Below are 19,550 nucleotides of genomic sequence, written 5' to 3' on the forward strand. Positions count from 1 at the left end.
CTGCTGGCTCAGGCGAGACGAGGCGAGGAGCGTGAGAGAGATGGCGAGCGAGCGGAGGAGCAACGAAGCGAAGGCGATGGGATCGCGTTTTGTTTGCCTCCGGCCCAACGGTTGAGGACGAAACTAGCCGTTGAGCTGAATCTGCAGGTGGGCCCCGCGCCACGAGGTCAACAAGTATAGTTTCAAGGCAAGATGGGCCGAAATTTAGGCCCACGATCTATGCCCGCGGCCCGCTCGTGTACGCTGCTATTCTTGGGCCAAGACTTGACCTATGTGGGCTTTGATGGGCAGCTCCATTCTGCTGCGCGACTTGAGCCGTCGGATAACTTGGACGGTGCATGTGCAAGACACTCGGGCCGCGTTCGTTTGGGTCACAAATAGATTAATATATAATTAATTAGTTATTAATTATTAAAAAAATATAAAATAGATTAATATGATTTTTTAAATAATTTTCTATATAAAATTATTATAAAAAATACATCGTTTAGCAGTTTGGTAAGCATGCGCGCAAAAAATAAAGAAGCTAAGATATCTTAGCCCCCGGCCGAACGCGACCTCAGCAGTCAACTGCAAAACTATATCAAATTATCAAAATGATAAAAAAAACCTTTTTTTAGCTAGATACCAGGGATATTTGAAATGGAGTTTCCGAAGATGAGCTGTGTGAAAGGACACCACGAGATGGATTTTCGAAGTGGCATCACGTTAATGTTGGCCTCATAAGCAGTCTCCACTAATCAGATCATAACTCTTTATTGAGAAGTCCAGAAGATGCAGCGTTTGTTGGGTTGAAAAGTACGTTCGATAAGCTCTCCAACCATGTGCAGCATGCACCATGAAAAATACTATAGAACGGTACAATTTTACATGAGAAGTTGTAGCAAGATAAATTCCCGAGTAGACTTCTGCCCTTCTGACCGGTCTTCACTAATCTTGCCAGATCTTAACATTGGAAAATCTAAAATAATTGGAATTGGTTACTTTTGAGAATCAAAATAATCATTGGGATGTCCTCATCACGTAAAGTCAAAGTTGCAATATTTCAATACTGCAAAGCATATTTTAAAATACGGTCCTATTTCTAAGCAATATTGTAACAAACTCAAAATTTCTCAAAATTTAGAAGATTTTCTGCGAAATATTTTATTTCAGTTTCTCTTTAATTTTACCAATATCCAATTTTTTCGGATGCATGTCGGATGCAGGGCTCGTGAGGGAGAAATGTATTCACTATGTATGAATACTTCATATGCTACATACAGATCGATCTAAAACTTTCACCTCGTGAAAAACAGGCACCAGATATCATCGGATGCAAGCAAGTCACCAGCAAAAGAGCAATAATAGAACAAGGGAATACCATCCATAGCAATTCAAAACAAGCAGAATAGCACATCTATTTATTGAAACGTATAGGTGAGCAACTGCAATACAATCAATCACACCAATTCTGTATGGTAGTGCACCACAGCATCAATACAATCAGATTAACGTTCTTAGTATTTTCCTAAATGGAACTGAAGTTTTTACTAGAACTAGAGTTATAGGATGGAGTGTAGGAGAGCAGCTCTTTAACTCCACTTCCAATAGGCCCGGAGGCTATTTGTTTTCAGCTCCCAGGGCGAAACTAAGTCCACAGTCGTGCTGATATGACAAGGAACTCCTGCAATGCAAAGAGGAGTTCAGACTTCAAAAGATTTCAGGAAACTTACAATGATAAATGGATAAGACATCTACTCGATTTGAAATAGCACATTCCAAAACGTGAACAAGATGGCCATGAACATTTAGTTACAGAATTTCTCATTCCAACGGATGTAAACTTATAGATGGTCATTTAAATATGTCCATGCTCCTGGACGTCATATTGGATAGTTGGTCTTGCTAGAAATTAACAATGCTAGCATACCACCTTGGGTAAACGGGTTAATATTGTTTCACACTCTGACAGACAAATTATTTAAGAAATTGCATGTTCATCCACAAAAAACCAGAAAGAAACTGCATGTTCATACTGGGGTATGATTGATAGGAAGAACCCTCCAACCAACATCTGGTTGCAACTCAGTACCTTTAATGCATCAGCACCAATGTTCTAAAAAAGGTCTACAAGGCTGCACGCAAGGAATGGGATCCTAACCTTGTACTTCTTAAGCCAAATAATAGGCCATCTATGTTATGTAATCGTTACAATGCAGGTGACAACACTAAAACCCCTTGCCGCCTTTTAGAATCTTGGTAGAAAAATCGAAGGATTTGAATTCACTGCCTACTATAATACTATTTGTCCTGCAGTCTACAGGTCGTATGAGTCAACTCAACAGAAAAGGGGTCAAAGAAAAATGTTCATGGTATCCAAAAATCTGTTTTTTTTTGTGGTAACTGCAAAACTGACAGCCATAAATTCATTGATCTATTGTCTCATTATTCATTTAGACTAGTAGGGATAAACTCATCATAGACATCAAGAAGATAAACTCTCAATATCCCTACCTATTAAATCACTATTTAGATCACTAGTATTTCTCACCTCCTCGACGTTTCTTTACTACAACTAGCATTGTAGAGAAAAATAGGTTTCAGTCATTAACTGTATTAGGGTTATAGGCTTATAGCTTGAGCTCGGTCACCATAGAGTTATTAGGACAGTACAACTATGCTGTCAATTTGATCTACTAGTATAAATGTATCTATGACAAATTGATGACCTCACCTGATTTTTTAACCTGCTTCTCCTGTGCCTACTTCTCGACGAATGATTCAACAATATGCAACCACCGGAGAAGCTCCATCTTTTCCTTGTTTGCCATGTATTCGTGCAAGAACTCCGCGAGTTCGTCATCCACCTCCCTCTCCTGCAAGAATTTCCTCACCGACTCCCTCTCCTTTGCCTCCAGCTTCCTGCGAATCATTCGCAACAGAGGAACTTTCAGATTCCCAAAAACCAGAGGCGTAAAAAATCACAAAAGCATCTGTACGCAAAGTCGCGGCCTCCGTTCCCGGTGCTGGAACCGTCGGCGTCTCGGAGAGTGAGGACGTGGCGGACGACGAGCTCGTCGGGCCAGGCGGAGCAGATGAAGCCGAGGACGCGGTCCGCGCGGGAGACCTCGACGATGAGGCTGAGGTGGAGGCGCGGGCCGTGCTCGAGCGACTCGACGCGGCGGAAGAGGGGCGCGTCGGCGGGCGGGACGGCGGCGCCGTCGCACATGGTGGCGTCGACCTTGACCTCCTCGCCGCCGCGGGTGGCGCGGAGGCGCACCCACTGCTCCCCCGGACGGTCCTCCACCCCGAACGACCTGAAGGTCTTCGGCGGCTGCAAGGTGTCCGTTCCGCTGCGAATCAGAGAAGACGAGAGCGAGAGGAGGGGAGGAGAGGTTCGATAGGAGGGAGAGGGTACCGTACCGCATGGGGAGGGCGGCGGTCGGAGATGTAGGAGATCTCGGAGCGCAGGAGGCGGAGGAGGCGGTCGTCGAGGGGGGAGCGCAGCGGCACGACGGCGGTGGAGAAGGAAGGGGTCGCCGGGGAGGAGGCCGCGGCGGCGAGGGAGAGAGCCCGGCGGACTAGGGCGCGCGCCATGTGTTCGACCAAATGCCTCTGCAGCCGTCTGGCGTAGACAAACAAGCTGTGTTAGTGCGGCCGACTTCCGTTTTTCGCAATCTGAGAAGCCCAATTAAAAGCCCACTTGATTTCAAGCATATCAAAATAGTTCAACGTATGCCTTTCTTTTTTTTTGAAAAAAATTAAGCTCGAGATAAAATATGACTGTGATTGGTTAAAACGAAGAAATATGTTAAGAAATTAAATAGACGGTTTGGGTGAAGAGGTTGGTCAAGAAGCGGTATTGAAGTAGTGTTATGGGGAAAATTTGAATCGTAAGTAGTGTTCCGTCCCAAAATTAGTTATCTTTCTAGTTCAGTTGAACTATGCAGAAGAATTTCTTTTGGAATGGAAGGAGTAGTATTTTAAGACGAAAGGAGTATTCAATTTAAAAAGATATATATTCCATAGGAAATATCCTGTAGAGTCCTTAAGTAAGAATTGATTTCTATCTATTATTTTTTTTAAAAAAACAATGAAACAGATTTTATCCTAGAGCTTTTGGAGGAAAACAAGCATGAGATCTTATCTCATGTTTGCTCATTTCTTTTTTCGGAAATGCATGTTTGCTCATTTCTATGTCTTAAAGAATAAGAATGATTTTTTGGATGCAATTTGATCGATTACGATTAACGGTTATCGGATTCGGACCGAAAGCTCCAAATTTGAGTCAATTTCACCTATTTTGGTGCGGTCCGGTACAACCATTTTACTTCCATTTCATCTGAATTTGGTTCAAGTTTAGTCAAACTTATTAATTTAGGTTCTAGTTTGATCAAATTTCGTCCATTTCGGTGTTGCCCTTTTTTTCTCTTTGCAATCTGATCCCAGAACAACTACAATTACAAAGTTTAAAAGCCACAAATTTCACACATTGTCAGGTTTTCCTCTAGTCTAGTAATAGTACAAGAATTAATTTGTGGATGCTTTCTTGGTAGAAGAGTGGCCAACCATGTAGGAGCCAAACCCCCACACGGTGATGACCAAAGATAGGATCTTGAACCCGCTCATGGGGTCATGGAACCAGATGACCGCCGCGATGCTCGTCACCGGCACCCTCACGGCGTTCAGCACGCCGGCGAGGACGGTCGACGCCAAGAACAGCACGCCGGTGCCTCCCAGTACGCCCAGCTGGAACGTCACCGCCGACCACACCATCACCATCACGTACGACACCTCGCCGTGCTTGAACCCGGCTGCCTCCCGCCGCATCGCCGGGAAGTCGCCGTTCACGGCGACCCCCACGGACGTGAACGCGAAGGCGCAGAACGACACCATCGCCTGCTGCTCCAGCACCACGTGGAACGACCTCCGGCCGAGGATCTTGACGAACACGAGCTCCGACAGCGCGAAGATGAGGCCGTGGAGCGCCGACCCGAGGACGTCCCAGACGAGCCCTAGCGTGTACTGCTTGTCGGTGATCCCCGGGTACCTGTCCGACTGCGAGTCCAGCGCGATGATCACCACGCCGGCGGTGATGACGACGATGGCGTTCAGCGACGACAGCCGCAGCCTGTTCTTCACGATGGCGTAGCCGAACAGCGCCGAGAACACCAGCGACGACGCGGCGACGAGCGACGCGGTGGACGCCGGGAGATAGGCGTAGGCCCAGGCGTACATGAGGTTGTCGGCGGCGCTGAGGAAGCCGAGCAGGACGTACCAGGCGCACAGCTTCAGCGACAGCGGCGTCGGCGACGCCTTGCCGAGGAGGTAGTACGGGAGCAGGAAGAGCGCCGGCAGCGGCCAGCCGGCGACGGCGGACCACGACAAGATCCACTTGCTGTTGCCTCCGTTATTGTAGTACAGCCGCGACAGGAGGCTCGACGCCGGGAACGCCGTGAGCATCGCGCCGGCGCTGAGAAGGAGCAGCAGCCAGAAGGAGAGCGGCTTGCTCCGGTATGCCTCCATGGATGAGGCAACCATCTCGGCTGCCTTCTGATGCAGGGAGCAGTCTGCTGGATCAGTGGTCTCAGTCTCCTCCACCGCTGCAACTTCTGATGCTGTTCATGACAGGGAGATGAAATCAGGAGATGACATGTATTCAGAAGATTTCAGAATTCAAGATTTAATCTAAAACAACTTCTGCTTCCGATCATGACAAGGAAATGAAATCAGGAGATGATAAATATTCAGAAGATTTCAGAATTCAGGATTTAATCTACAACTTCAGCTTGGTAAATAGTATTTTCCTGAACAATAAGAATGTCGTGTTAAACATCTGAACATGAAACTGGAATTTTGCAAAAGCTTTCGATTCTGGGCTCTCGGTTAACTTTTGAAGAGTACTCTTGAATCTTGATAACAATGGCAGTGCCGCAAGAAGAAGAAGATCGAATTTTGTCGACCCTGCGATGCAAGAAAGAAAATTTCCCTATGAACTACCCTGGGCTTCCTCTGTCCTGCTACAAGCTCAACCTTTCAGACTGGCATCCAACAATAGCTAAGATGGATAAATTTCAGACTTGGTCCTTTCTTATTTTTTTTGTCCACCGTGTACCATGCATACCAGTATTGTTTAACGAAACAAAGCTTATTTTGTGCTTGTTTCCTGGTTACCAAAACTTTTGCGTCATAGAAATAGAAAAAAAAACGCAGAACAAAACTTCAACTTGCAAGCACTGTGGACCTGTGGTAAACTAAAAGTCGTTCGTGTATACGGAAACACTGACGAAACGGTTCCATACTTATACTGTAACTGCTAGCGATGTTATCTGCTTTATCGCTCGTTTTGAATATGATTATCCAATTAGATATATTGCTGTCATAATTATATTTTATAAGACATTGTTTCAGATGGTTAGAAACACATAACTGTGAAACAACCCCTCCAGTATATAAGTCAGCAACAAAATTGTTGTTTATTTGAGTATAATCATATAATAATAATAGGAGTACATTATGTCGTTTGACAATATAATACGTTAACAATATCTTGAGCCATGAGAAATTTTGTCAAACATAGTGATATTAATGTAAATGTTAAATTTCTTATAATATATTGATTACTCGTTCGTATTCCAATTAATCGTTCGATATTATTGTATTCCGTTTTTACAACACTTGTAGACGAGCACATCTTGCGTACTCCAAAATCAAGAAACAATCATGGAAGAGTTAAAATTCAGAAGGGAGCTTAAGAGATTAAAGAAAAAAGAGATAAAGAAACAACTTTCTTTTCTTGAACGGTTGTTAGCTAGTAAGCTCAAGAAGCAGCAACACTCTACTCCAAAACAGTAAACTTCAGAAAAAAAAATCGTTCCCAATCGAAAGTACACAAAAGCAAATACGCATGCAGCCTCATCACTTTCTTGTCCTAAAACTATGCAAATAAGCATCAATTATTCACATTGACGAGGCAAGAAGGGAGAAAAGCTCACACCAAGACTAGGTTTTCGCCCTGTAATTGGAGGAAGAAGAGGGGAAACCGGAAATTGGACGGACCTGAGGCTGGGACTTGGATAACATGGTGATGGCGGCCGTCGCCGGCGTGGTCCTTCCCCATCTTCTGCCGCCGGCGGCCGGCTTGTCGGTCGCAGATTTCGCGGTCAAGAGGAAGCTCAATAAGCTACACTGTCCCGGTCTCCCCAGAGAAGACGACGGTGGCGCGATGACTCGCAACAGCCAACAGGTGATAATCTGCTTTAATCCGGGTGCTGAGTTAGGTAGTGATACGTCTACGAAAGCCATGCGGATTCTGCTTTGGTTTTTGATTTGGGCACGTCGCTCGTTCGGACAAATAGATTTGTTTATTATCTAGTACTACTCGGTCTATTTTATTATATTATAAAATATTTGATATCGTGTGACTTAAAAAAAACAACATATTTATAAGTTTAAAATAATTTATGAATAATTTTTTTATAAGTATTTTTTTGCAATCTAAAATCAAATGTTAAAACAGGGGCGGAACCAGAAACTAATCACGTATAAAGCTGAATTAGCATGTGCATCATTATTTTTAGAATTTACATAATAAATTAACAAGATACAAGTGGGATTATAGAACAAAGCTTAGGGCTTTAGCCCTAGCCGCCCCCACCTTTGATTCCACCCCTGTGTTAAAAGATAAACTACGACTCAAAATTTAAATTTTATCTTATGAGCATTAACAGAAGTGAAAACGATGAGACTACTATATTCATTCGTGAAGTAATAAATAGTAGCATCTTATATAAATTTAATGAGAACTTAAAACATCTTTATATATATATATATACCTGGCGATTGCAACTATTAGATGAGAATGTTCCGTTTTTTTAGTTATTCTTTAGACAAAGTGTGGTGTTGACTGCTTTGGCGTGTCTCAACGTGAAGAAAGGAAGTACTTTTGGCGTGCCTGGTCTTGGGGTTGGAAGCTGCCCGCTCGTACGCAGAGACAACACGCAAAACACACTCGGGGCCTATTCTGTTTTGATGAATTTCGCAGGAGTTTGAGAGAAATTGAACTGTTTTTTCATGAAAATTCTTAGGGTCTACTATATTTGGATGAATTTTGTATGAGTTTTAGAGAAATTGAACTGTTTTCCGTTAAAATTCTATAGAACTCTTGTGTTTAGAAAGGAGCACTCAAAAGATAATTGGACGTTACTCTCCGAAACTCGCAAAACGTGATTTTGCACATACGCGTATCAGTATTTTAAAACCTGGCAGTTGAAAACATGCACCTATCACTTGTTACCATGAAAATCATGTTATTTGTGTGGTTATCATGAAAATCATGTTATTTGTGTGGGAACAAAATCCTCTTACATAAAGTTAGAGAGACGTCATTGGGTCCTAATGTAAAAGTTAGAGAGACTCAAACGACTGACATATGAACCTATAGATGATGAAACCCGCACACCAATGATAACATCTCTCTAACTTTACGTTCTAACTTTACGTCATAGGTTCCTCTTCCATTTGTGTGACGGAGGGTGAAAGAAACAATAGCAGGCCGCAACTCACAAGGCTTCACTGCCTCTGCAGAGGCACATACATTTCTTCGTTTTCATTGAGCCGGTTAATGACCATGAGTTGGCAAATGGCAGGTGACAAAGCGTTAGAAAAGCTGGAGTGAACAGTCATATATTATCTGGGGAAATCTAACATGAAAACAAATGTTAGCACGCTGGCATTGTGGTTGCTCACGCATAGGATGGCCGTGAGTCGGACCACGGCCTAAATTACTCGCGCAAAGGAACATACTCAGCATGCAATACTAACAGAAAAAGGATGGGAAACCCAGTAAAAAGGACAGGATTTCCCAACAAATATGGAGCATGGAGTATTTAGCATATAATGTATGTATCTAGAGAGCAATGGAACAGACAACCAGGAGAGTGTAAAATCTCTTTGCCTCATCTCAAAATGAAACAGTGTCCGACTTCAGAGTGGATATGATACACAAGTTCTAACATCCTCTTCAATACACAGCTCAGCTAATAATGTTGCAAATGCAAATATGGACCTCAACTAAAATCCCTCCTCTCTAAATCTGACTGAAAAAGAATAGCTTGGTGTAATGTAACAAATTGTGCCTGTCTATTGTCAAAAATGTACACTATACAATGTAAATAGGAAATTTAAGACGTAGTTTTGAGGCCTTGAGTTGCCTGACATCATCCTGTCATATAAATTTCAGATTCCTCTTGGATTAGCAAATTATCGGGACCTGTGGATCTCATCCATATTTGTGAAAATAGGAATGGGTGTATTTGTATCTGACACTGGGAGATAAATATTGATATAGGTCATCTAGCAAGAGGTTCAAGCTGAACCTCCATCAAACCGGAAGTACTAGATTCTGAGTTCCTGTTTGTACTGTCAGGATGCAAAAGATCAACTGAATCATCTTCCTCGGTGTTACCTAATACCCAATGCCCTCTGAAGCTTCTGTCGCCACTCCCCCGTTTGACCTCTTTATACTCCAAGTACAATGCTACAACTATAGCTGAAAGCACCCACAGCATCAATGCCCAAGTGAGCTCCTCTACATTCTCACTATCATACCTATGGCCTAAATGCTTCATTCCAGTGAAAAGTGCCACAATTCCAACAATGATTGCCGACCTGCCTGTGATAACATGCAGGTACTCCCAGAGTACACGATTCCTGGATGAAACCTCACCATTAGCTGGTCTTTTGGGACGGAAGTAGGCATTTAGTGGCTGAAGACCTGCCAACAGCAGAGCCGCAACGCCAAATTTAACATGCACTGAGCTGACATAAAAACCTCGGAGCTCGGCTGCAGCGAAAAGGACACCAAGGAACATTATAGCAATTCCTGAATACTGCAGATAGACATGTATTTGGTACCATCCGTCACCTTTTAAACTCTTCAAATACCGGGCTGCCAGTATTCCACCAGGAAGCAAGATGCCCCAGGCAACAAACATCATAAACCCATGAACAGCCAAAACAGGACGCAAGTCCTGTTCTGCCTCTGCGGAACCTCTCAACAAAAGCACGCGTATGGGGCGACTGCTTGTGACAGAATGCATGTTATTGCCTGTCAGGCTGTTTCCTGACCAGCTTGCACCCATAGCCCAAATTACCTTGAGGGGCGTGGTTGGATCAATGATGTTCTTACACTCTACCCGTCCACTACAGGGGGGCTTGAGAGGACGAGTAAACTCAAATGTAATAATGCCATTTTCTGACTTACACCTGACATAGGTTAAGTTTTCAGATGTGGGATGAATGCCCGTTGCACTCTTTCCATCGATCCAGTAAGTATTAACTCGTCCAACTCCATCATTGCCAACCCAGCCAACATAAGCATAACTGTTCAGCATCCCAGTCCCAAACCCAATAGCAAGGTACCCACTTTTCTTCTCACCTCGAGCTGCTATAGATATAGAATCATGGGACAGGGTCCAAAACAGAGTAACCTGCTGATCATCCAAAAGGACGCTGCTATTATACATGTCGCTAAGGCCTCCATCAACCACTTGAACTTTCCAGCCCATCTTCGGTTCATATAATGACTGGTAGTAGACTAGATCAGGTGTATTCCGATCAGGCAGCCAAAGCAGCTCTGTAGGAGTTGCTGGTACACCATGAGAATCACGGCCACCGGCATATATGACCTCTGTTTTATTCCGCAGTGTAGCGTTCCCACCAATTGGGTCTGAAGTGATGTAAAGTGCAACATCATGACCAGCCTGCACCGAGAACTTCACCGGCACACCTCTTTCGACCTTCAGCAGAGGAGCCTCCTTCTTGTTGATGTAAATCACCTTGTCAGGGTTTGGTGGGTTTGGGTAGCGCACAGCTGGAGCAGATGTCACCACCAGGGGTGTCTTTGCATCTGCGATGATCCTTTCCTGATCCTCCTTGTTGTCAGCATCCAATGGTCCGTTGCAACTGTCCACCGTTTCCGACAAATTCACCCTTGCAAACCCATAGGTTGAGTCCCTAGGCCCCCCGTGGTTCTGCGGGAGGTAGTGCGCCCTTAGAGAATCCGGCGGACGCAGCTTCCCAGTGGCCCAGACCACTGCCATCTCCTCTGTGGCACTCACTGGCACGTCATACTTGGCATCCTCGGTATCAAGTTTCCTCTGATACCTCACGAAAGACACTCCATCCCGCCGGTGACCATACACCAGCCTGGAATCATTCTTCCCCTCGTCGTAAACATTGTCAGGGCAGACGCCAGAAACCGGTGATCCATCCGTCCCCAGGGTGCACTCGCTGTAGTCGGTTATGTAGTAGTCCTCGGCAAATGGCATACCTTCCTCGGTGAAGCCGGCGACGACAACATCGGAATGGATCATGGCGGGAGAATTGGCCTTGGGGTCCGCCCAGCCGAACGCCATGTAGTACTCGGAGCCGACGGCGGCCTCGAGGCCGATCTCGACGGTGGCGGCAGAGGCGTTGAGCGTCCAACGGAGACGGTATTTGTTATCCGCGAGAGGGAGGCAGTTATCGAACATGGTGGGCACAGTCGCCGGCGCGCCGGAGTCGTTGGAGCCAGAGACGGGGAGGAAGACGTGGCCGAGGTCGGAGGAGGTGTCGGGGTCGTAGAGTGCGAGGAGCGGCGGGAGCGGGCTGGAGAAGGGGAGCAGGAGGGTGGCGTTGCGGAAGGTGGCGTTGAGCGCGTGGGGCGAGAAGGGGCGGCCGGCGGCGAGGTCGGCGAGGGAGGCCCCCTCCGCGGCCCAGAAGCGCGCGGAGGAGGAGGCCGCGAGGAGGTCGAAGCGGGTGAGCCGCAGCGCGCAGGAGCCGTCGTCCGGGAGGCTGACCCTGCCGCGGAGCTGGTGCTGCAGCATGGTGAAGTCCGCAGCGAAGCCCGCGGTGAGGTTGGTGTGCGGGCACGCGGCCGACGACGACCACACCACGGCCACAATTACAGCGAGGCGGAGGGCGGCGGTGGCCATGGCCGCGGCCGCGCGGGATCGAGATCTGGAGGGCGGCGCCAAAGGCGGAGGGGGATCTGGGAGTGGAAGGGTGGGGGTTGAGTTGGGCTCGCTCGCTCGCGGCGGCGGCGGGAGGCGGGCGGGGAGTGGTGCGGTGGTGCGGTGCGAGGCGAGGCGACCGGAGGGGAGGGGGTCACTCCGGTCCTGGGTGGTGGGCTGGCTGGCCGAGATCCACTTTGGGAGTGGATGGACTAGTCGACTCGTGCCGTCGTGCGAATGTGCGATGCTTTCCTGGGTAGGGAAGCTGTCACCAGCAATTTTCCAAAATTTTTTTTGTCAGTTGGACTGTTTTGTTTTGTTTTTGCTAATATCTGTATTATATTCATTAAAAAATATTAGGCAAAAAATTACGCACTCCTTCAATAAAAATCTAAAACTGAATAAGTGGTATTAGAAACACATATTTTTATCTCAAATTTAGGATATAGGAGAGCTAAATTTAAACATGTGCAAATATTAAGAATCTATTTGATAATCAGTTAGATATACTTTTTAGCCCAATTCCTAAAATTTAGCTTTAGTGATCAACTTTAGACATCTACTGGAGATACTCAGGATTCATGTAATCCGTCGCATGGTACGAAACTATAACATGTAGCATAAAACCACATAACTACATCTATCTACTCTATCTACTAGTATACCATAACGTAAATAATTTTATAATTGAATAAGTATATCTCATCGTGATCTTTAAATAATAGCTTTACTAATATTCTTCTAGTCATAATCATAGTCAGAAATGGTAGAACGTTAGAAAAAAAGAAAATTCTCAGCACAGGTGCGTGTCAAACTAAAGAAATGAATGGATCTAAGCTCACCACTCTAGAAATTCAGTCCCATGAAATTTTTACGTGGTTGAAATGTTAAAAGTAAGCAACTTTGGAATAGGTCGAAAATATATTGCCTATATTAGGTGTTTCAGGCAAAAAGTGTCTACCTCAAATAAGAGTGGCAGTCATTTCAGGTAGAAAATAGAAGCAAGGGAAAACAAATATAAAAAATAAAGTATATTTCATTGAACTATACTTTGATTGAAACATTACAAAACTATAATTTAATGATGTATCAATCACAATTTAGCACGAAATTTACCTAAAACTATAAATACAAATCATCATATCACAAAGCTACATATTTAGAGATGAAGTTATCAAAGAACTATATATTTAGATATTAGATCCATCGCACTAATGTTTTTCTTAAAGTTATAAATATATAGTATTGGGACAAAATTGATGCTAAATCTTTAATTTTGTGATGTTATGCCTTCGTTATCTAGCTTTGAGAAATTTTCAATGCTAAATACTGTATCTAGTTTTGTCATGCACATTTAAATATATAGTTTTAGGATAATTAGATCAGAATACATGCAGTTTTATAAGATTTACTTAAATATGTTGTGAGAGATCCCTAAACCTAATATATAGGACCTACCGGACACCACATCAGCAAAAATCAGTAAAAAATAAATCAATATTGTCGAGAGACTTTTTTAACGAATTATACGAGTTTAGGGATACATATTTATAGTATTACGGTTAAGAAAAAAAACAGACTCACGTTTAAGTTTAAGGATTTTTAGTGAACTTTTTCCTCTACGTTATGCATTTCTAAAAGCACATTCTGAAGCCCATTCTCGGGAAGAAAGGTCCACGGGCTAAATTACATGAGCCAACGACCGCCGCGCGTCCACAGCCTCGGGTAAATTGCTAAAACAGTAAAACACCACCGCCGGTAAGGCGAATACTCTCCGGAACATGATTAGTAAACAAGTATCCTCTAAAACACCACTTATTTAGTTAATGTATGTTTCATCATACTATTTTTATTTTTTCTTTTCTTTTCGATTCGATTATTTGACACCATATCCTCGTATCATACTTACTTACAAGTAGACCAGAAAAAAAAAGTCAAATCATCACATTTATCCACCGACTCTTTTACCCTCGGTTCTAAAACAAATCAGTAAGGAAGAGAACAGGCAAGGAACCGGGTGGAACCCTAGCCGGCGGCGAGGAGACGGCCAGTCGTGACGGCGCGGCGTCTCCCGGGGGCGCGGGCGCGCATCGAGCCGGCGGCGAGGAGGCGGCCAGTCGCGGCGGCTCCCGGGGACGCGGGCGGCGCGGCGAGAAGGCGGCTGGCCGCGGGCGGCGCGGTTGGACGCCGGCTACGGGGGCGCGCGCTACCGGCAGACGCGGCGAGGAGGCGGCCAGGCGGGGGAGGCGCCGTTGGACGCCGGTGGCGGCGCGCGCTACCGAGAGGGGCGGGGGGCAGGGGGCGACGAGCCGGCTCCCTGCGGTCGCTCCCTGCTGCTTGCTCCTTGCTCCTTGCTCCTTGCTGCTTGCCGTTGGACGCCTTGCTCCTTGCTGTGAACTTCCATCTTGATTGTGAGTAAAACTTCCATCTTGGTTTAAGCAAGTAAACATTTGCTTAATGTTTTATTCTTATGGTATGCTCAAATGATTTTGGAATGATTAATATTTTAGTCCTATGGCTGGGAGGGAGGAGGCTGCCGCAGGCGCCATTGAATTTTATGTTTGGATATGATGTATGAAACTTGGATGATTGTATGGTTGGACATGATGTATGAAACTTGGATGCTATATGTGCAGTTGTATGGTTTGAATTTGATGCTTGAAAAATTGTAACTAGTTGTCTATTGTATGTGTTGTTGGATTGTCAACCTATCAAAAGGTCATGGCGAATTTTTCACTGTTTTTTGGTGTTCACAAATTATTATTTTTTCGTTCTGATAAATTCAGGAATTTTTGAATACGTCATGGTATTTTTTTTGCGCGAAAAACAATTATTCCTATTTTCTACGATTTTTTATTCGAAAATAAATCATTTTTTATTTTTTATTAATTTCTGGAATAATATATGGCTTTTTGAAGACGTCATGGTTTTTTTTGCGCAAATAAACAATTATTCCTATTTTCTATGATTATTTATTCGAAAATAATTCATTTTTATATTTTTAAATAATTTCTAGAATAATATATGGCTAATAAAAGGCTTAGGGGTAGAATGTTCACTTTTAATATTTGTTTTCATTTAAAACAATCTAATATGTGAATTTTGGCGTTTTAGCAAGACTACCCTGTTTACCAGTGGTGTTTTGGAGTTTTCTTGTTTACTAATGGTATTCTGGAGATATTTTGGCAATTTACCCCACAGCCTCGCGTCGTCTTGCACTGCCGCCGCCGTCCGGAGCCATATGACGTCCCTCGCGCCCCGGCTCCTCCGCCGCCGATCCCTCCGCTCCGCCGCCGCAACGGTAGTCTCTCCAAGGTTCGCTCTCCCCCCACCCCACCCGCATGGTTTGATCTCACTCTCGGCCTTGGTCCTAATCCGTCCAGCGTTTCTTGAATCCAGCGGCTTCTGGGCGCGGCTGCGCGGCGCGGGTTCTCCGTGCCCTGGCGCGTCGTCGTTCGAGCCTACCCGCGGCGTGTCTGAGCGTTGGGCGGGTGCGCGGGGATGGTGGTTCCAGCCTGTGCGGCACGGGAGCACGGCAGTCACACTGGAGACGGATGGCGGCTTTGCTAGGTTCTCTGTCGGCAGCAGCGCGGCTAAGAAGCAGACGGCGGGTCAGGGGCAGCGTCCAGCGAGGGCGCAGAAGAAGATGTCACGGAAGGCCAAGGTTAACCAGCTCAAGTGGTACCGCCTCAAGGCCAAGAAGAAGATGAAGTCGCCCAACCCTGAAGTCAGGATTCGATACAAGCTCGAAAAGGTCTATTAGTTCTTCTGTTTTGCAATGTTACCGATTTAGATCGCTACTTTTGCTATGGAATGTACTATCTCATTAATGAGAAATGCTGCATTGTTGAATTGCCATGTGAATTTAGGCTAAGAGGAAAGAAGAATGGCTCATTGAGAAGCTGAGGAAGTACGAGGTCCCCAGATCACCGGAGCCTGTTCATGACCCTGAGATTCTAACTGATGAGGAGAAATTCTACCTCAAAAGAACCGGCGAGAAGAAAAAGAACTATGTTCCTGTTGGAAGGAGAGGGGTGTTTGGCGGTGTGGTTCTCAATATGCACCTTCACTGGAAGAAGCATGAGACTGTGAAGGTGGTCTGCAAACCTTGTCGGCCTGGCCAGGTCTACGAGTACGCCGAGGAGCTGACCCGGCTGAGCAAAGGCACGGTCATTGATATTAAACCCAACAATACCATCATCTTTTATCGTGGAAAGAACTATGTGCAGCCAACAGTTATGTCACCTCCCGACACTCTCTCGAAGCAGAAGGTAATCATAATTGCTAAAACTAATTTCTCTGGGAGAGGGTATGTATTTAGCTCAAAGTTGCTCGTTGCTGTACCATTTTCTCTTTCTTTTAACTTAATACAAATAAACATAATGTATTGGAACTGATTAACCATTTGTTCTCATGCTACTCAATAATGTTTCTAAATATTTCTATGCAAGCTCTGAACTGTTCAAGCAACTTATGTCTAACCGTATTCTATACTCCATAGGCTTTGGAGAAATATAGGTATGAACAATCTCTTGAACATACAAGTCAATTTATCGAGAAACTAGAGAAGGAACTTGAAGATTACCAAAAGCATGTTGCTTTATTCAAGAATCGTGGAGAAACTTCTGAAAAAATCAGCAGCGAAGACACTATTGTTGATGACCTGACAACTAGCTCAGATACTGAATGAGTTGTCTCTTTGAACTATGATGCCATAGAACATTCTGCAATGAAGGTTTGATTGGATCATACTTATTGTCATTACAAACGCTACTTAGTTTTGGTGTAATAATGATTATCAGCTTGATTCAATTCTCTAGTTGAGGTAGAAATAAAATAAGTATCATATTTATTAGCTTGAGCAATTGAAAGGAAAAAAGGTCTCATTTATTAGCTCGTGTATATTTTGCTGTCACATTGAAAATCCTTTAATTGAACAATTGCTCATAGCAGCAATTTATCTTTGTAACGTTGGTAATGAGTACAAATCAGGCTTATAGTCTCAGAAAAGAAACTCCTGGTAGGATTGCTAGTGTGCTTTATTTTATTATATGGTTTCTGGTTCCTGTGAAAAAAAAATTATACAAAGTTCTACTACCTCCGTCCCATAATAACTTCATTTTTCAGTTTTTTGGTACAATGTTTTGACTCTTCGTCTTATTGAAATTTTTTTTGCGATTAATATTTTTATTATTACTAGATGATAAAATATGAATAGTACTTTATGCATGATTAATTTTTTAAATTTTTGTACAAATTTTTCAAATAAGACGAATGGTCAAACGTTGGACATGGAGAAACAAAAAATGAAGTTATTATGGGACGGAGATAGTAGTATTTTGTGTGTGTTGACTTTTGATGCTTTAGTAGGAAATTTTAAAGTAGAAACATTATTCTTTTCTTATTGACCTTTCTGTGTATAGATATCTCAAGCTTTCATTTATTAGAAAATGGTGCGGAAGTACCCTATCAGAATCACATACCACCTATCATGATCGAAACATTATACCTGTACACATTTACATCAATTTCATTTGCTGGTAGAGAACAAGATGAGTTGTATTTTGTCACGGGTGGCTTCCTTGGAGCAAAACATGGGACTGGCTATCTGAAATATGTCTACTCAATTGAAAACAGGTAAACTCTCACCCATATCTCGTTGAATTGGATTTTTCAGTAACATGTAGGAAGTTCTGTTTTTAGATTATTTTATCAAGATGATCATGAACAAATTCCATCGTAGACAATTTTTATGACTTATGACTGCGCGCGCGCGCGCACACACACACACATATATATATATAGACATTATATGCTAGCTTAGAGTAAATCCTCTTGATACTTTGCTGGGCCTTAATATGTGAAAAATCTGCCAAAGCTATATGTATATTGCTGTGGACCATTAAAACCAACTAGTTTGAGTGAGAGTTTCATATACTGGAAGCAGTAGTGGACTTACTTGCTAACCATTCACAGGAAATAATACTAAATAAATGAAAATAGGAAGGTGAATCCTAAATTTGTTTATTTTTTTACTAAAACTAATATCTGGTAACAATCCAGGAATTGAATTGAATCTATGCTGTGGAAAACGATAGTCATTTTAGTCAAACCAAGTACTAGGTTATCTTGGAGAGTTTAGTTGGATCTTTTACAGCAATGAAAAAGCAGTGCAAATTTACTTCTTTTCTTTGTGATAATGGACGTTGTAACTTGTAAGTCCTGAGTTTAGCATTACTATTTAATATATCAGCAACATAAAAAATCGAGAAATTAATCAGGTTAGACTGATTTTGTGCAGTCACCACTAAAATGCATTGTGTTACATAGAAGTGATCATATAATGAGAAATTGAAGAACAGAGTTACGGAACAAGATCTTGTCAACTGCAATCGCTAGGCGGTGGTTCTTAAGCCCCAACCGTTAACATGATGTGGTTGTATGTGCCTCCACAGGGCCCTGACTGAAGCTGATGATGCCATACCAATCAACTCCGAAGGATTTCTAGTGTCACCCGTTGGTTCCAGCCGAAGGATTTCTAGTGTCACCCGTTGGTTCCAGCCCTTGTCATGGTGCATCACAACAGCATAAACCAAAGCAACCGGTCACATAGAACCTATTGTTGTGTAGAGTTTAGCAGCATCTGCTTAAGCAATGGCATGGTACTGGCATCCTATAAGCCAGCGTAGAACAACTGATCATCATGTGGAGTTCTTGACCACTTGCGTGGAGTAACATGGACTCTGAAAATCACCAAATTGGGATTTTAGAGGATGCATGTACTATTTGCAGTAATCCTCTTGTAACAGAAATTCTTGATCATGTAGTCGGCATGTTATGTTCTTCTATATCCAGTATATAAACTCATTTGTTTTCGGCTACAATGGAATTGTCTGGGTCGAACGGTCAAACAATTGAAGTGATGGCTCATTCCATTAAGAGAAAAAAAAAGGATAAATGATAGCTCAAGCATTTGTTCGAACTGAACATTTAGGACTCCTTCGAAATACATAATTCTTAAAATACGGGAATAGGAAAAATACGGAATTGGAGCTAGACGTGCTCTCGCTGATCGCCGTGCGGTCGGTAGGCGCGAACACGAGCTTTGCAGTGGGACAAAAGGTCACTGGCAAGCCAGGATCCGGTACTTTTTTTTTTTGCAAAAATCGACTAAAGATTTAAAGGAATTCTTTGCTTGTGCAGGCGATAAAGGAACGTAAAAATTGGGTGCCCAAAATTTTCGGATATCATTACATTATGACCTTATGCAGATTTTGGGTTTTTCCGTGGTCGTACTTCTCAAACACCTTAACGGTGTGTTTCTTATAACATTTTTCTACAAAAAGTTTCATTTAAGAAAATTTCAATTTTACAATAGTTATTCATTCGGTTATACCTTTAAATAACTATCATAAACATCAAACAATCTAAAACTCTAAAATCTTTGGAGGTTTCAGGTTAGCTTTAGTGAATTTGTATTATTTTTAAATATTTTTAATCTTTTCAGAATTAATTTCAAAATCTAAACATTTTTTGCCTATAGCACCGCTTAACATGGCTAAATAACACTCACCG

The 19,550-nt window shown here is 43.4% G+C and overlaps 4 protein-coding genes across 6 annotated transcripts; 1 reads left to right on the plus strand and 3 right to left on the minus strand.

Moving 5' to 3' along the window:
• Positions 1-1,363: 1,363 nt before the first annotated feature.
• On the minus strand, positions 1,364-3,654 carry LOC102722045 (uncharacterized protein At2g39795, mitochondrial-like). Its single transcript, XM_040527867.1, has 4 exons — positions 3,406-3,654; positions 2,982-3,316; positions 2,717-2,904; positions 1,364-1,666 (listed from the first exon to the last, which is right to left on the minus strand). The coding sequence occupies exons 1-3, from the start codon at positions 3,577-3,579 to the stop codon at positions 2,745-2,747; spliced, it is 669 nt and encodes a 222-aa protein (XP_040383801.1). The 5' UTR covers positions 3,580-3,654; the 3' UTR covers positions 1,364-1,666; positions 2,717-2,744.
• Positions 3,655-4,340: 686 nt separating this feature from the next.
• LOC102706038 (probable purine permease 5) lies at positions 4,341-7,259 on the minus strand. The gene is made up of 2 exons (XM_015840774.2): positions 7,042-7,259; positions 4,341-5,600 (listed from the first exon to the last, which is right to left on the minus strand). Exons 1-2 carry the CDS (start codon positions 7,100-7,102, stop codon positions 4,513-4,515), a joined length of 1,149 nt encoding a protein of 382 aa, XP_015696260.2. The 5' UTR covers positions 7,103-7,259; the 3' UTR covers positions 4,341-4,512.
• A 1,661-nt stretch (positions 7,260-8,920) lies between these two features.
• On the minus strand, positions 8,921-12,080 carry LOC102706321 (cytochrome b561, DM13 and DOMON domain-containing protein At5g54830-like). Its single transcript, XM_006661466.2, has one exon. The coding sequence runs from the start codon at positions 11,955-11,957 to the stop codon at positions 9,333-9,335; it is 2,625 nt and encodes an 874-aa protein (XP_006661529.2). The 5' UTR covers positions 11,958-12,080; the 3' UTR covers positions 8,921-9,332.
• A 1,834-nt stretch (positions 12,081-13,914) lies between these two features.
• On the plus strand, positions 13,915-18,952 carry LOC102722328 (uncharacterized CRM domain-containing protein At3g25440, chloroplastic). 3 transcript variants are annotated; one of them, XM_015841358.2, is made up of 7 exons: positions 13,915-14,386; positions 15,177-15,290; positions 15,375-15,729; positions 15,845-16,246; positions 16,477-16,710; positions 17,520-17,612; positions 18,431-18,952. In XM_015841358.2, the coding sequence occupies exons 2-5, from the start codon at positions 15,217-15,219 to the stop codon at positions 16,663-16,665; spliced, it is 1,020 nt and encodes a 339-aa protein (XP_015696844.1). In that variant the 5' UTR covers positions 13,915-14,386; positions 15,177-15,216; the 3' UTR covers positions 16,666-16,710; positions 17,520-17,612; positions 18,431-18,952. The 3 variants fall into 3 exon arrangements, with proteins under 3 accessions (XP_015696844.1, XP_006660965.2, XP_015696842.1); XM_006660902.3 differs by lacking the exon at positions 13,915-14,386 and having other exon boundaries at positions 14,970-15,290; XM_015841356.2 differs by lacking the exons at positions 13,915-14,386; positions 18,431-18,952 and adding an exon at positions 18,277-18,423 and having other exon boundaries at positions 14,970-15,290.
• The last annotated feature ends 598 nt before the right edge of the window (positions 18,953-19,550 follow it).

Source organism: Oryza brachyantha, chromosome 9 (assembly GCF_000231095.2).
Source record: "Oryza brachyantha chromosome 9, ObraRS2, whole genome shotgun sequence".
Taxonomy (NCBI): Eukaryota; Viridiplantae; Streptophyta; class Magnoliopsida; order Poales; family Poaceae; genus Oryza; species Oryza brachyantha.

What these genes read in the sequence shown, in the direction of transcription:
- LOC102722045 (XM_040527867.1), bottom strand. Translation starts at nt 3,579, where the DNA reads ATGGCGCGCGCCCTAGTCCGCCGGGCTCTCTCCCTCGCCGCCGCGGCC. An exon ending in ACCGCCGCCCTCCCCATGCG is followed by an intron (nt 3,317 to 3,405) that starts GTACGGTACCCT and finishes GACACCTTGCAG; the next exon opens with CCGCCGAAGACCTTCAGGTC. An exon ending in AACGGAGGCCGCGACTTTGC is followed by an intron (nt 2,905 to 2,981) that starts GTACAGATGCTT and finishes AATGATTCGCAG; the next exon opens with GAAGCTGGAGGCAAAGGAGA.
- LOC102706038 (XM_015840774.2), bottom strand. Translation starts at nt 7,102, where the DNA reads ATGGGGAAGGACCACGCCGGCGACGGCCGCCATCACCATGTTATCCAA. An exon ending in TATCCAAGTCCCAGCCTCAG is followed by an intron (nt 5,601 to 7,041) that starts GTCCGTCCAATT and finishes TGTCATGAACAG; the next exon opens with CATCAGAAGTTGCAGCGGTG.
- LOC102706321 (XM_006661466.2), bottom strand. Translation starts at nt 11,957, where the DNA reads ATGGCCACCGCCGCCCTCCGCCTCGCTGTAATTGTGGCCGTGGTGTGG.
- LOC102722328 (XM_006660902.3), top strand. Translation starts at nt 15,139, where the DNA reads ATGGTATTCTGGAGATATTTTGGCAATTTACCCCACAGCCTCGCGTCG. An exon ending in TTCGATACAAGCTCGAAAAG is followed by an intron (nt 15,730 to 15,844) that starts GTCTATTAGTTC and finishes ATGTGAATTTAG; the next exon opens with GCTAAGAGGAAAGAAGAATG. An exon ending in ACACTCTCTCGAAGCAGAAG is followed by an intron (nt 16,247 to 16,476) that starts GTAATCATAATT and finishes TATACTCCATAG; the next exon opens with GCTTTGGAGAAATATAGGTA.